Source organism: Canis lupus, chromosome 10 (assembly GCF_003254725.2).
Source record: "Canis lupus dingo isolate Sandy chromosome 10, ASM325472v2, whole genome shotgun sequence".
In the NCBI taxonomy this organism is placed as follows: domain Eukaryota; kingdom Metazoa; phylum Chordata; class Mammalia; order Carnivora; family Canidae; genus Canis; species Canis lupus.
Window position 1 is genome coordinate 41,478,644 of NC_064252.1, and position 17,202 is coordinate 41,495,845.

General features: G+C 39.6%; 1 protein-coding gene across 3 annotated transcripts in view; it reads right to left on the minus strand.

Moving 5' to 3' along the window:
* The window catches only part of IL18R1 (interleukin 18 receptor 1), a 38,304-nt gene that overhangs the window by 15,555 nt on the left and 5,547 nt on the right, over positions 1-17,202 (minus strand). For all 3 annotated transcript variants that reach the window (XM_025463457.3, XM_025463449.3, XM_035696183.2), the window contains exons 2-6: positions 16,224-16,309; positions 11,897-12,140; positions 7,608-7,773; positions 4,265-4,415; positions 2,247-2,309 (exon numbers count right to left, since the gene is read on the minus strand). In XM_025463457.3, coding sequence (XP_025319242.1) covers positions 2,247-2,309; positions 4,265-4,415; positions 7,608-7,773; positions 11,897-12,140; positions 16,224-16,281 — 682 coding nt within the window. In that variant the 5' untranslated portion in view covers positions 16,282-16,309. The remainder of the gene's footprint in view (positions 1-2,246; positions 2,310-4,264; positions 4,416-7,607; positions 7,774-11,896; positions 12,141-16,223; positions 16,310-17,202) is intronic.

The window sequence follows — 17,202 nt, forward strand, 5'->3', positions numbered from 1 at the left end:
GGTGTAGCTAAAGGGAAAACCAAGCAGATTAAATAAAGGAAAGAAAAATACTTTATGAACCCAAAAGGAAGGAAAGAATAAGAAAAAACACGTAAGCCCACTAAAAAATGGGCAGCAAGATGAAAGGCTTCACACCACCTCCATCAGTAATTTATTAAATGCAAATAGGCTACGCACTATGCAGACTGGATTTCAAAACAGATCCAAATACATGCTGTTTATGTGAAACGCATCTTGTGTACTGGATTCACAAAGAGATGTTAAAAGTAAAAGGATGTAAAAAAGATAAAGCCTGCCAATCCTAAACAAGAGAAAACTATTATGTCTATTTATTATCGGAGAACATAGGCACTCAGGAAAGAAGTATGACAGATAAAGAGAAAAATCTTATAATGATAAAGGATCAATTCAATAGGTATCAATTTGTATGTGCCCATAAGAGAACCTCAGCATATATAAAGCAAAGATTGACAGAACTAAAGGATACAGAGATAAATTGACTATCATAGTTGGAGATGTTAACAGCTCCTGGTAACAGATAAAGAAAACACATAAAAGACCGGTATTATGCTGAGTGAAATAATTCAATCGGAGAAGGACAAACATTATATTTTCTCATTCATTTGGGGAATATAAATAATAGTGAAAGGGAATAGAAGGGAAGGAAGAAGAAATGGGTAGGAAATATCAGAAAGGGAGACAGAACATAAAGACTCCTAACTCTGGGAAATGAACTAGGGGTGATGGAAGGGGAGAAGGGCGGGGGGTGGGGGTGAATGGGTGACAGGCACTGCGGGGGCACTTGACAGGATGAGCACTGGGTGTTATTCTGTATGTTGGCAAATTGAACACCAATAAAAAATAAATTTATTATTAAAAAAAAAAAGACCAGCTAAAATATAGATGGGCTGAACAATACCATTGGTTAATTTCACGTCATTGGTCTTTACGGAATGATAAAACCCAAACCTGCAGAACATCCATTTGTGTCAAATGCATTGGAACACTCATCAAGACTCAGGATATTCTGGCCTGTAAGCAAGTTACCTACAAATTTCATGAGACTGAACTGATACAGTGTTAAATATTGGACCAGAATGGAACCTAACTGGATGTCAGTAACAACAACAACAAAATACAACTAGAAAATTCCCCCAAAGATATGGAAATTAAGAAGAACAAATGATCCATAAATGAAAGAACAAATCACAAGAGAAGTTTTTTTAATGTTTGAACTGAATAGTAATGAAACTCTGGCATACCCGTATTTTTTAATAAACAGCTCAAGTCGTGATTAGAGGGAACTTTAGAGCTTAAAAATGCATGTGCTACAAGAGAGGATAGCTGACATTAATTCTCCTTGTCTCCATGTTGACAAATGAAAAATGAGGTGCAAATTAAGCACAAAATGAGAAGAAAGAAATAATAAAGCTAAGTTCAGAAATCAATCAAAAGCAGGCAAACTACAACTACAAATGGCAACATATTTGGGCTATATTGGGTAGGTGGGGTCCCACAAATGACTGTGACAGGCCATGGGCCAAACTTGTGGGCTTAGGAAACACGTACCAAAGCCTTGAACCCCAGCTTTGCCAGTTTTCACTCGTTTAACTTTAGACAAATTACTGAACCATTCTGGGCTTTGGTCACCTAATCCACAAGATAGGAATAATAGCTCTTGGAGTTGTTTGGAGGATTTAATTTAAGAATATATTGCAATAACCTAGTACAAAACATGGTTTAGCATATGTGAATTTCTAAACTTCCTTTCCTTCTGGAAAGGAATTACTTATATATAACTGGAGGTGTTGATTCATCAAGACCTATCTAGACAAATCTTAAATGTACAATTAAGTCCATTGATTCAAAGCCCATTGATCTATCAATCAAATATTCAGACCACAGAATAAGTCTGAATCCTTCTTCTAGAGAGTCTTTCACAAAATTTTCATATTTAAAAGTTACCATAAAAACTATTAGAAAAAAGCCACAGCAGGGCAACCAAAACCCTATCTAAAAACCACAAGCGGTTCTATGTTTTCAACAGACTTCATTTTCATCAGCCTAAAAATGGCAACATGCAAATAATGACAGGCTTTTCCTCCCTTTGTAATATTCTTAACTAAACCTAGCATGTGTGATGCACACACAATATTGATTAATCATGAATCAGATTTAGCCTTGAAAGACTCGCTTAACCCCCTTCCATTCTTAAATGCAGAATATATATATATGTCAAAATATACCTAATTCCACCTTCACGTGGTTAAGCTTTGGTCCAAGAAGAACAGGAATTATTTTACTGCGATCTAAAAGTGAAAGAAGAAAAGAAAACTGAGTCAGCATTGCATTGAGCTTCTCTAAGTCAGGTACTTGTGACACACTGACACCCTATAACACAGATTCTGAGAGTCATCCCTTCACATTTACTTCTGCCTTATTGTCATTTAAGTAACAGTTGCAGCTGATATTGCATGTTTTGCTTTCTGTCCACTCAGAGCTAATGTAACTGGAGAAAATGCATTGCATTTGGTTTCCCTCAACTCAAATCTGTGGCTTCTGTAACTAAAAACCAGAGGAAGATGTTCATCCAGGCAGACAAGCACACCTGTAGGACACAAAGTCATGTGGAAGTGCCTTTATTCCTTCTGTCTGCCCCCCTCGACTCCTCGAAGATAGATTTATTGGGCACGGGATTTAATTCAAGAATATATTTTGATCACCTAATAATACAAAACAGTACAATACAAAACACCTACAACAAAACTCCATGCGGTAGGCAAGGCACTCGCTCTCAGGTGTCAACCTTTCCCGTGCAGGCACAGAGGGGAACACCCCTTCAGTCTTATGCTCTGAATGCCTCCCTTGCCTCACCTTAGTTCTGGCCCTGCGGGGGTGTCCACATCTGTGGGCTTAGCTCTGCTTTTGTTCCTGAGTGACTTCTGACCCTGACTAGAGGTACATATACTCTCCGCCTCAGCCTCTTTCTGAATGCTTTCAAACAACCTAGGGCAGCTACTAACTGCAGAACACTTAGAGCATACAGTGAATGTTGAATGTTGTCAAGTTCTTGATAGTCCTACTGTCAGCACCGGCAACTTTCTTTATGATCTAGACTCTCCCTTCTTGTACAGCAGGTGCTTCTGGGGCATTTACAAGTAAGGTACAGAACAGTCATTATAGGTGCTCAGAAAATTCCTGGGGCTTACAGGTGCTCAGCAAACAGTGAGTATGCACAAGGAGGGAAGGGAGACTGGGGAGCTCTCCTGCAGCACCCTCACCTACCTAAGCCCTCTCAGCAAGTGTGATGCTGCAGAGTGAAGGGTAGAGAACAGAGTGGTGATTGTGTGGTAAGAGCTAGAAGATGAAACTCGCAAAGTGAAGCCCCCAGCAAGTCAGATTTGGTTCCTTTGGGATTCAGATTCTCTGCACAAGCCTGGAATTCATATAGGTGGACAGCAGGATTTGGGATGTCTCCCAGAGAAATAAGAACTCTCAGGTCTTGAGAATACTGAGTGACATGAGTGGATTCAAGGACAAAGAGGCAAGAGGTGGTTTTGTGGAAAATCGTTATTGGTTATCTTTCTCTGGATCCATCCTTCTTCCCCCCTCAGGAACGTCAGTGGGAGCCCTGGGAAGAGGTGGTGTAAAAGGACACCTTTGAGACAGTATGCCATCTACTAAAACTTGCAGTACATCATTGAAAACCCAGAGACCCTGTCCCCAGCATGTCATCCTGCCCATCTGTCATGTTCAACCTTTAAACTTAGCTCAGTCTCCTGGACTCTCTCTGTACCCTCACACCCCACAGATGAATCCAGTTTCATATACTAGGGTATTCCTGTGTAGCTTATTACTTCTCCTGCCTTATAATCAAGTTCCTCGAGAATTGTATATTATTTACTTCATTTCCTATTTCCCTGATGCTTAGTACAGTTCTTTGAATATAAACACCCTTGACAAATATCTGTTGAGTGAAAGTATAACTAAGCAACAAGAAATTCCACAAATTACTCAAACATGAAATAAGAGTGCTGACTCATGGGAGGCTCACCTTCATAAAGGTCATTTACTACCCCTCCCGGAAAAAAAAATCCTTCCAGTGTGGTGCATGATGCCCAAATGACTTGACCCTTATATTTGACTTAGCGATGTGGTCACAACTCCAAGTAAGTTGCCTCTAGATTCCTGTGCTACATTACAAAAAAAAATTCCATTTTACAAAGACACATTTGTTTCTTTCTGATTCTAAAATTTCTCTTACCTCCAACTACTGTTACATTGAAGGTTTTGGTGACATTAAATAGTTTTCCATTATGATGAATGAAAAACACACAGGTATAATATCCCTGATCATTAAATTCTGCATTCTTCTGTAAAGCTGGGTTTTTATTGTTCTCTATCTTTTCACAGTTCTGTTTTGTACAAAAAAAAAATAAAGTTAAAATATTTTAAGTAAAAGCAGTACCACATTATATTGATTCAAAAATTGTTAAGATTTTTATCGAAAAAGGGAAACAATGAAAACTAGCAATTTCCAAGGTGATGTCCCAGTGACTTAGCACTGCATCTAATTTCATATACTCAGGACTACCCATCCTGGGGGTGGGTAGTGGAGGTGGGAGCAGAATCATTCAGAGACCCAAGTACCTAGCAGACCACCCACCCCCTTGATGTCTTCCACCAGAAGACAATGGACTGATGGACTGATCACAAATGTATCAGGACATTCAAATCCATAGGCACACACAAACGTGTCTCTTCATCACAAATTTCCATATGGGTCACAGGAATGAATAATAGCAAAAAAAGCCACCTTCTTCAATCTAGCCTCCAGTCACCCACAGAAGAGGTTCTAAAGCAATCTAAAATCCAGATACAGAAAATGGAAGCTAAATTGCTAACCCTGACTATGTGACACTGTTCCCACAAACACTGAACAAGGAGAATGTACCACTCACAGATTTCTCTTGAAGGTGCTAAAGCTGGCAGCAACTGGGGCTAGACCCAGAGGGTACTTAGCATGGTTTGGTGAAGCACTCACATATATCCCTCACCTCAGTAAATTGTTTCTTTATATGTCAAATTTTTGAACCCAAACTGTTTTTTCCAAGGCACATTAAAATATCAAAGACTTCATTTTTATTTCCAATCAGTTGATTTAGCTTCCTTGCTCTCCTCCCTTCAGGCAATGATCTGTAATTAGGCTGAGAATGCTGAACCCTGTGGTTAACCATAGAGCTGGAAACATCCTCAATAGATGTATTTTCTAAGTTTAAGTATCCTCATATTGAGACTTCTTGAAATCTAGTACACTGAACCTCACAAATTTATATTACTCTAAAATATTTACACATGACAGGAAATAGAATCAAGTCAACTAGACTGACTTAGACATTTAGAAAACATTTGGATAAGAGCTTTCCCTGAAAAATCACAACAGTGGTAAAGCAAAATATGCAAACAAAGGTTTCTAGGAAATCATCTGTAGCTTCAACTTTCTGAAAGGCTTCTGTCAGGATCACTTTCCCATAAAGATCTTTAAAATTTATGTAACAGAGTCACATTTTTCAGGTTTGTTCTTCTATAGAAATAATATAATTTGTATTGTGCATCTGCATGTATGAATACTATGCATGTGTATATATTATATATGTGTATACTGTAAGGTTATATATAATACATATGTGAATGTGTGTATATATATATAATCTCTATAGTGTTGTCTAAAAGAGCTCTTACAATTCAAGTAAAAGGGGATCCCTGGGTGGCGCAGTGGTTTGGTGCCTGCCTTTGGCCCAGGGCGTGATCCTGGGGACCCGGGATCAAATCCCACATCGGGCTCCTGGTGCATGGAGCCTGCTTCTCCCTCTGCCTGCTTCTCCCTCTGCCTGTGTCTCTGCCTCTCTCTCTCTCTCTCTCTCTCTGTGTGACTATCATAAATAAATAAAAATTAAAAAAAAACAATTCAAGTAAAAGGTATGCCAGCTGAAGAAAATAGATCATCCACAAAAGAAGTAATACTAAGGTGCAATTGATATATAAAAATGTTCAATTTATTATTAAGAAAAGAAATGGGGAAAAGCTACTAAAAATTACAGAAATTTTGCATGTCAAATTCATAAATGTTCTAACAGTATGACTTCTCAGTGTATGTGGTGGTGGTTGAAAAGATGGTTTAGAACTAGTGTAGTTCCCGAGAGAGGAGTTTTTTTTTTTAATTTATTTTTTATTGGTGTTCAATTTACTAACATACAGAATAACCCCCAGTGCCCGTCACCCATTCACTCCCACCCCCCGCCCTTCTCCCCTTCTACCACCCCTAGTTTGTTTCCCAGAGTTAGCAGTCTTTACGTTCTGTCTCCCTTTCTGATATTTCCCACACATTTCTTCTCCCTTCCCTTCTATTCCCTTTCACTATTATTTATATTCCCCAAATGAATGAGAACATATAATGTTTGTCCTTTTCCGACTGACTTACTTCACTCAGCATAATACCCTCCAGTTCCATCCACGTTGAAGCAAATGGTGGGTATTTGTCATTTCTAATAGCTGAGTAATATTCCAGAGAGGAGTTTAATAATGTGGAGCAAAAGCCATAAATCTGCTCATAGCCTTTGATACAATAATTCTACTTGTAGGGATATGATTGAAGAATAAAATCATACATACACCCTAAGACTTATGGGAATGATATTTATTTTAGCCTTATAAATAATAGTGGAAACAAGGAAACTAACAAATACCCCAAACCAGAGGATTAGTTAGACACAAGTGTAATACACAATGGAAGCCCACGTTTGTAAGAGTGTTTAAAGATGTAGGGGAATAATCACAATATAATTTTTAGTGGATAGAGGAAAACTACAAGCCATTAAAAATACCATTTTTTATTTTTAAAAAGCTTAAATACCACTTTTTAAAAGCAAATGTTTACACGCACACACACAAACCCCAAAGTCTCTGGCTGGTGGAATTCTGAGTGAGCTCTACTATCTTCATTGCTCATTTTTGCATCTTCCATTTTTATAAAAGGAATTGCGTGATTAGGGAAAAAGTATATATAATAGAATTTAATTTTTTAAATATATGTGGCAGAAGAAAATGAAAATCCTTAGGCTAGCATTCCTAAAAATTAATTTATCAAAAGAGAAGGAAAATAAAGGGGGGGCAAGGAAGAGGAAGCTGTTATCTTTTATTGAACATTAAATTTGGAGCAGGAACTCATTTCAGCTGCCCTGCCAGGGCACTTTGCTTAGACAGGCCAGCTGAGCTGTGTGTGTGTGGGGGGGGGCTCATGCAGCTCGCACATGACAAGACAAAAATACTCCTCCGCCAGCAGATCCTCATTTTGGATTTTTGTCTTTTTTTTCCTCAAGTCTTAAGTTAACGTATTTCTTAAAGATTCGTTTACTTATTTTTGAGAAAGAAAGAGGGGAGGGGCAGAGGGAGAGAGAGAATCTGAAGCCAACTCCCTGCTGTGCCCAGAGCCGGACACGGGGCTCAATCCCTGGACCCTGGGATCATGGTCTAAGCTGAAATCAAGAGTCAGACACTTAACCAACTGAGCCACTCAGGTGCCCATTAAAATATTTTAAAAGCATTACCTTATACAGTGATGTTCTATTGGACAGTTTTTGATAGTATGTATGTTCACAGTTTATATGCAAAGATTTTTGAACTTCCACAATTTTACTAATTAGTTGTTTTTCAGCAAAACAGCTGTATTTCCTTCTTGCAATGACATTTAATTTCCATTCACGGGTATCATTTCTATGAAATAAAGATTTAAAGATATTTTATAATTAGTACAGACTTTGCAAATACCACCTTTTAGTAACCAATCCAGTGAAAATCTTTCCTTATTTGTCTATAAATAAGAGACTCATTCACTGATGCCCAGACCCTGCTCTGCCCCGTTTTGCTTCAGTTGCAGCAAGTATTTAACAATTGTCATGGGACAATGGTAAGGGGCAGTGAAAGAGAAAAACCTGAGCAGTTCTACGTGCGCGCACACGCGCGCGCGCACACACACACAAAACCCACTGCTGACCATATATTATGGGTGTCTGGACATTGTCTGGATCATTGAAAACTTCAATGATCTTTGGAGATAGACAAGTTCAAAGATTCTTAACCCAGGATGGGACAGCAGCAGCAGGTTTTTGAAGTCCACAAACTCCTGAACTTGTTTTCTGGAAGTTTGTATATATGCATTGGGTTTTTATATTTCTCTAAGCAGTTTCTTCCAATCCTCTTCTCTTCTATTACTGTTGAGTAAAGCCAAGTGTGGAGTGGCTGCATAGCTATATTAGCACTTTATGTGCCTTACTGAGCTAACATTATTTGAATAGGTCTTGATGTTGTTCCTTCTGATTATAAATTAGTAGTCTGCAAGATGAAACAACTTTAACACAGTTTTTAAAAAGGAACTTCTAAGCAAGGAAATGTTTGCAACCTGATGTTTGTTTAAGCAGCACATGCAATATATGGATCCATATACTAAATACAACAGCCATGTGTTAGGTTGTCCTTTGTGTCTGACACATTTGTACCCACCCACCCCAGGCTCTTGCAGTCCCCCTCCAGGTCTACAGTGTGGAAGGAAGACTAGCATTTACTGAGCTCCAGGAATTGCACGTGTGTGTGCAATGGGGATGGCGATTTCTCTTATGTGAGGTAATTAAGATAATCGTCACATAAAGCTAAGTACCTCGCCCAAGTTCCCATACTGTACTGCCCAATACTATGCTTTCAGGGTCGATGTGAGTCTGGCCCCTCCCTCGGGGGTGTATTCATACAAGACTGGTCAGGGCTGGGCAGGAAGTGGTGGGTGCCTTGACAAGCTTGTCCTAAAGATGAAAGGTAGGTAAGTCAATGGTCGTGGAACATAATACAGCTACCGGCCCTTTGGAAGGGATTCAGAATCCCATTGGCATCATCCTCTTCTCATGTGTATCTAATGTTTTCCCGACTTCAGCCCCTCTGGGCTGGACAGAGATATATTTCTAGATCCTTCTGTCCTGTCACTTATGAGGAAGAGAGCACATGCATATTTCCATCCTATCAGGCCATACTGTTGTCTACATCTGCAATCCCCAGTTCCTAACACTCGGTGAGCACCGTAGCAGAATGCCTCTGTGTCCCTGCCACCGCACTGGGAATGCTGATAAACAGGTGGGCACTGTCCTTGCTCAAGGAGCTGGAAGGCCAGTGTGAAGCTGAGGCAACTGACCCAAAGCAGTGACCGTGCCTCCTCTCCTACAAGGCCATCCATTCCTGGTTACACAAGCCACTCCTGCCACACAAGAAGGGATTTGAAAAGCTCTAGCTCATTCTTGGGAGACCCCTTACCAAGTCAATCCTGCTGCTTGTCAAGTTGGTACATGATCCTGAGAGTTCTGCATGCACTTTTCTCTCTATCTCCATGCCCTCCCCTTCCATCTATCATAGAAAACCCCCTCTCTCCTGCATCTCCTCCCTTCTTGGTGGATTTCCTTCTTAAATTTGATCTGACTTCAGGATACAAGCATGTCTCCAGAGGCCTTTGATTATTAGCAGAGGAGTCCTGAAAAATGAAAGGATTATCGTTCTAATGGAGGGATTACAGGAGTGGAGTCTGGTCTTCAATGGATTCCACATGAAATTACAGAGGCTCACTCACCTAAATCTGTGCACACATGCACACATGTACACACACACACACACACACACTCCTCTGAGGGAAACAGGATACTCTTCACCAGTGCACCGAATTTGAAAAAAAAAAATCCCCATCTTTAGCACCCCTAGGTGTCCAAAACAACCTGTATAGGTTCCCATTGATTTTTCTTTTTTATCTTTTAAAAGATTTTATTTATTTATTTGAGACAGAGTGAACAAGAGAAATAGCATGAGCAGAGGAAGGAGCAGAGGGAGAGGAAGAAGCAGACACCCCACTGAGCAGGGAGGATTATGATCTGAGCCAAAGGCAGACACTTCACCAACTGAGCCACCCAGGCACTGTACTCCCACCCCCTAATACCCCACCCATTAATTTTCAAAACCACCTCAAGGCCGCTTCTCATTACATCACTTTAGTCTCGTGTTATTCATTATTCATCAGCCTCCAAGACCCTTCAAAGTTCATCACCATAGCCACTGAGCCACCTTGTTTCTCCTGCCCTCTGGGCTCCTCTTCCTGATTCTCCATACCTCTCTGACAGCCTGTCTCTATTTGATGCTTCCACTTTTCCTTCCTAATCCAGGCTGTGTTCTCCACCTTCCATAACAGGGAGACAGTTAATGCCTTAGACATTAGACAGTCCCTACCTGTCTCCAAGTGACATTTTTGGATAGCTGGCTCTTCCTCTCAGTGTGCTCTTCCTGCCCCATCCAGGGTTCTTTCTTTTCCTTTTCTTTCTTTCTCTTTCTTTCTTTCTTTCTTTCTTTCTTTCTTTCTTTCTTTCTTTCTTTTTCTTTCTTTTTAAAGATTGTATTTTTTTATTCATGAGAGACACAGGAAGAGGCAGAGATATAGGCAGAGGGAGAAGCAGGCTCCCCCGGGGAACTCAATGTGGGACTCAATTCCAGGACCCGAGGATCACAACCTGAGTCAAAGGCAGATGCTCAACCACTGAGCCACCTAAGCGCCCCTGCTTTCTTCATTTAAATTGTGCCTTTATTCAATCCAGATTGCGGAGATTTTTTTTTTTTTACCCCATTGGTGAGTATTCATTCTACATTAGTGTGGAAAGACCTAGCTGTGACCCATTTCTAGAATTATCTCTCTTAAATGAACACATAAAATTCACTGGTCAAAACAAACAATGAAAAAGAGTTCTTGAATTTCTTTCTGACTCCTAGGAGTTCCTATGTATAAAAACAAACCAAAATGACCTCATTTTGTGCAAAACCACAGGAGTGATAACAAGGTTTCACTGCGCTATCTCCCTCTGCTTTCAATAGCACTATTGATAATGATCAGGACCCACCCCAGAAATCTACTACATCTGATAGCACACCACCATCACTCACTCACCTGGCCCTGAGCTATCTTCCACAGGTCAGCCAGTCTCAGATCTCTATAAAAATACACACATACTCATATATATATGCAAGTACTACACAATGCCACAAATGTGCCAGATCAACACCATGTCATCAAGCCTAATAAGCCATTACATAGAACATCGCCTGTCCCAGTTACTCCTTCCCAGCTTACCAAATAAAGTATAAAGAGAACTTAGTTCAGTGACAATCACTGAAACATTCAGTTAGTTTCTCTCATTTCATAGAACTTATGACTCTTGATTATGAGTGTCTTGGCAGAGGCTATAGGGGTATGTCCTGGGAAGGCGGTGCAAAGCTCTTTCTGTGTTCCCCTCTCTTGCTGGCCCTGTCTGTAGGTCTGTGACTGGCTGTTAAACCCACGCACCCTTCACTCACACTACCCCCTGATACTCTACAAACCCTGGAAAACTGGACTAGGATGTGTCAGTACCAATTCTGACCTCTCTCCCCAGCCTGAGGATACCACCCGGGGAAGCTGAGGTTGCCCCCTTTCACCACACCCTGAAGGCTTCACTATGGAGCCTTCACCTATTCCATTTGCCCAGCAACTCTATACAATGGGAGCAGCTGAATTGTAAAATGACTTTCATTTGGTACCCACTTATCTTTGGTAAGGATCCCCTAAAAGAAATTAAGGTAATCCTTTGTTAAGATCACTAAGAAGATAAACACAAGGGCAACTATTTAATTTAATTTGTCAATGATGAAGGCTTTATGCATGTTGGAGGAAGGGTAGGGGAGAGTAAATACATGGATTATCCTTTCAGATTGTTGTATATCTGATTTGCTGAACTCATTCCAAGAGTTCTATGAAATATACTAACACAAGAGAAGCTATACTCACCCCATTTGGAAAAAGTAAGATCCACTGTCCTCCAACTCAGCTGGCCAAAACTCCAAAATATAATCGTGCAGAGTAATTCTGGGTGAATTCCTTGAATTTAGCTCAATGCGCCCATGTGATTCATTGCTCTTGTACCATTTTATGGCGGTTGCTTCATTCTTGTGCTCAGATGCTGATGGGCAATATTTCAGATAGAAAGGTTCGCCTCTGACCGCAGTGATGTTAAAACGTGAAGTACAAGTTTCTTCATAAAATTAGCAGAGTAAAATAAAATAAAATTAAAAAAAAAAAAGCAGAATGACAAGTGTAAACTTTTTCTTTCCTAATGCATTAGGTGAATAAGCCAGCTTGGTAAGAAAGTCCTGAGCAATCTCAGTGTCCCAATCCTGTGAGTTCTCTTATTTCAGGGTCAATACTTTTACCAACATGAGGACACTCTCAGTACATAAATGTAGACAAAATTTCCAACAGCTTTTCCCAAACAGACAGTACCAAAACTTAACCTACCATAGCTAGAAGACAGAGAAATGTAGTGAAATCTTTTCAAAGAAAATGTTATACATTACAACTTCCTCTTAAGGAAGGCCACAGACGTCACTGTGGTGCCACACCTACCCCAAAACATCTCTAGCTGGGGAAATCTCCGTGGAAATGAAAACAAGAAATCTAGAGGCCTCAGGGTTCCTCATCTGTCTCACCGGAAGTGTCACTTCTCCTGCTCTCAGTCAGTTTACCTGACCATTCCCTGGGCAGGCAGGGGGTTGGTTAAGGTACTCCCATGTAGCTTAGAGTGTGTGTGAGTTCATGATCTCTCTGGGTTACCATGTGGATCATCAAGAATTGATTAATACAATATCACTCCAAACCTGGGTATCTGTTCCTTCCCTCCTTGAGTGCTCTTGCAGGCTCGCTCTCTCCCTCCCTCACTCCTTCCCTCTTTCTCCATCAACCCAGATGCTCTGACTTTGGAAATTTATCTGCTCCTTTCAGCTAACAGGATCATCATTCCCCTCCCTCTGAATATCTGATAGTTCAACATCAGCACTCATGGACCCTTTCCATATCCTATTCTTTGGTGGCTTCAGCTTGGCCTTTTATTGAAGTATAATTAACACACAATGGTATATTAGTTTCAGGTACACAACATATTGATCAACAGTTCTATACATTACTCAGTGCTCACCATATAATGTTATTACAATATTTTTGACCATACTTTGACCATATTTTGACCTATGCGTATTTCTCATCCCTGTGACTTATTTATAACTGGAAGTTTACACTCTTACTCCTCTTTATATACTTCATTCATGCCCCCCACCCACCTTCCCTCTGGCAGCAACCTATTTGTTCTCTGTATTTAAGAGTCTGCGTTTGTTTGTTTATTCATTTGTTTTGTTTTTAAGATTCCATGTATAAGCAAAATTATATGATATTTGTATTTCTCACTTATTTTATTCAGCATAAGACCCTTTAGGTACATCCACGTTGTCACGAATGGCAAGATCTCATTCTTTTTTGTGGTTGAGGAATATTTTATTGCATGTATGTATATACACCACATCTTCTTTATCCATTCATCTATCGGTGGACACTTGGGTTGCTTCCCTATCTTGACCATTGTAAACAATGCTGCAATAAACCTAGGGGTGCATGTACGTTTTCAAATCAGTGTTTTTGTTTTCTTTGTATAAATACCCAATAGTGAAATCACTGAATTGCATGGTGTTTCTATTCGTTATTTTTTGAGGAACCTCCACACTGTTTTTCGCAGTGGCTGCACTAATTTGCATCCCCACAAACAGTACCCTTTAACTGAATTTTGAGAATGAGAATCTTAAATTAAGTAGAGTATTTCTCTGAGGGCATGAAGAAAATGCCTTCTTTATAGTTAGGGTCTATTTCTCAAAACAACTGTCTAGTTTAAACCAATGCTGTTAACCACAATGTAAAAAGGAAGTGGCTCAAATGATAGAAGAATTCTTTGAATACATGGGATGTCAAATCTACCTCAAAGTACAAGTGTTAATGAATATCAGCCTTGTGTTTGCTGGTTGTTATAGAAACTCCATTTTACATTTCAGTACTTTAACACAGAAGTTGTGATACATGTGTAAGTGTTGGTGTCAGTTTTAATTGACATCCGAAAGGATGGTATGTCAAAAACAATTTATTTTCCTGTTTCAGAGATATACTATACATAAGACAAAGTACACAAATCCTACAGTATGTGCTCTTCTGTGTCTGGATTCTTTCCTACTCCATCATGTCTTGGATAGGCATCCATGTTGCTGCAAGAAGCAGTGATTTGTTCTTTTTCTCATAGTTTTTATAGTTGTCATATTTGACAATTTATCCATTCTGTTGTTGTTGAATATATGTGTTCTTTCTATGTTTCAGCCTACCTTTAAAAAAAACACTTCCATAAATATCTGTGTCTTTGTTGTGATAGACACATTCACCATTTCTTTTGGGGAGTACTTATCATTTGCTGAAACCTAACCTGGATTACATACTCGCCAGGGGTAGATGGTTGGAGATCAACAATTCTATACATTACTCAGTGCTCACCATGATAAATGTAGTCACCACATGTTATTACAATATTACTGACCATACTCCGTTCACACCTCCCTGGCCGTTAGTGGTTTCATCAGCTACCTAATCTTATGCTTAACACTACAGGTGTTGTTGATTAGAAATGAGTTTTGAGAAAAAAAAAACAAGAAAAAGAAATGAGTTTTGAGGGCAGCCTGGGTGGCTCAGCGGTTTAGCGTCACCCTCAGCCCCGGGCCTGATCCTGGAGACCTGGGGTCGAGTTCTGTGTCGGGCTCCCCACATGGAGCTTGCTTCTCCCTCTGCCTGTGTCTCTGCTTTTCTCTCCCTCTCTCTCTCTCTCTCTCTCTGTCTCTCATGAATAAATAAATAAAATCTTTAAAAAAAAAGGAAATGAGTTTTGATTGAAAAAAAAAAAAAAAGAGTGGAATTCAAGGTATACGGGCTGCCCAGAACAGGTACTCCCATTCTTACAGGAACAGAGAGTAAGAATCCAGCAAGGTCAACAACCTAGACCCTTTGAAATGATGTCTGTCTCTGAAATTGCCTTGAGTTTGGACAATAAATAGGATATTGTCTTTCAGCTTCTACTAGGTTAAATGAATCCTCATGTAGAATATTGTCATATTTGCCTAGAGCGAACCCTTTATAAAAGGTACTCTTCCGATTCCTGAAAGGACAAATTGCTGGGACCTTAGTAACCCTTTAGAATGGATTGCATGGCTATTTTCCAGCCTGAAACATAGTTCATTGTAACTTGGGAGCAAGGTTATTAGTGTATGTCTATAGAGCAAGGCACCCATGATGCACCCTTTCCTGCACCTTGCTTTTCACCCAGCAGTTTCTAACAGATTATTCCATATCAAAAGCAGCAGATCTATCTCCTTCCTTTAACATCTGGGTAGTATTGCATTGTCTGCATTCCAACAAACATGGACCCACTTCAGTAAATATTGGACTGGAATTATTTGAAAGTATCACTCACTTAAATTCCCTATCTCTTCAGCAGTAATTTTCAAAGTAGAGATATGGGCTCATGTGTTACCCTTTCCTAGATAACAGATCAAGGCAAATTAATATTTCTGTTCCCACCTGCTCCTCCAAAGCATAAAGAGAACCTTGCTATTCAGTCATGCATCTCTTCTCCAAAGGATCCTATAAAGCCACAGAATCCTTCTTGATAAAAGTCTCCAAGCCATCACCGCTCAGTTAAAACTAGTACTTGCCACCTGATATGAAGCCTACGTGTTTTCTCCGGTCTATGCAGTCTTTCTTATGTAGTCCTTCTAACTTGAATATTTCCCCCCAGCCCTGCAAGGTATTCCCACTCACTGTCTTCACTACCTAAATAATGAGATCACTCTTGGCCTTCATGTTTGGAGAAAAATAATGCGTGTAAAACTTTCTAAAAATCAATAATAACGATGGCTGTGAACTCTTCAGTTTTAAATAACATAAAGCAGATTTTCATCTCTGACAAATGTAATTTGTTTCCAGATACAATCCTGCTCTCTCTACATAAACTCAGAGGGCTAAATGTTTTCTTTTTCAGTAGTTCCATATAATTCTTATTTGATATCATTTCTATGAACTTTTTTTTCTCTATGCCAGGGACACCAAATGGGTGGTAACTTTCAAAATAAAATTCAAAACCACTAATTTTAATAAATTCAGCATCTTCAGTAGACACCTCCACATAAAAAAAGTGAAACCTTCATATTCCCTCTAGACTACCAATTAAGTATGCTTGTGAATGACTATAATTACTTACCTAAGGTTCTTGTAAACATAAGCGCCAAAAGTGTCAAGAGTAGTTCTATATGATGCATATTTAGGATTCTGCCTCCAATGCTTTCTCTGGAAAATGGAATAAGACAGGTTCAGCCCAAACTTGCAAACAAAAGCACACCTGTGTCATGAAGGAGAATTTTTAAAAATCTTCTGGCACACAGACTTTAAAAAGAAATCAGTGCAGGAAGTTTTCACATCCTTTAATATAGTCATCAAGTATTCTCAGAACTTTCAGCTACACAGAATTCATAAAACTTCAAGGTAATGAATTTCAGCATCCAGAAAATTTCCAACTAACGCAATTTTCTGATACAAGAGAGTCTGCTGTATTTCGAGCCTGGTCTACTAAATCTTACCTCAAAGATCAAAGTTGAAGACAAAAGTATTTCCAGAGAACCTACTGGTCTATCAATAGACAGTCTGTAATTTACCAAGACATGTATGGCAGGTGTGCCCAAATAGGGGTGTGTTTGTGTCTGTGTGTGCTCCTTTTTCTCTCATCACACCAGAATGCTCATCATGATCTTCATTTATCACTTGACTTTTTAAAGACCCACCTTCAGGTGCCTATGTGGCTCAGTCAGTTAAGTATCTGCCTTTATAGCTCAGGTCATGATCCCAGGGGCCTGGGATCAGAGCCCTACATCAGGCTCCCTGCTCAGCAAGGAATCTGCCCCTCCCCCAGCTTGTGCTCCCTCTCTCTCACTCTGTCTCTCTCTCTCTCAGTCTCTCAAATAAATAAATGAAGTCTTAAATAAATAAATATCTATCTTCCTTCTTCAGAACAAAGTTTTTCATGAGCTAGAAACTATCTACTTTGTTCATTACTGTATCATAAGAGTCCAGACCAATGCCTAGCACATAGTAAGCACTAACACTTGTTACAGGGGAATAGATGTATGGATGTGTGTGTGTGTGTGTGTGTATTTACACACATACACCCACATGTGTTTATTTTA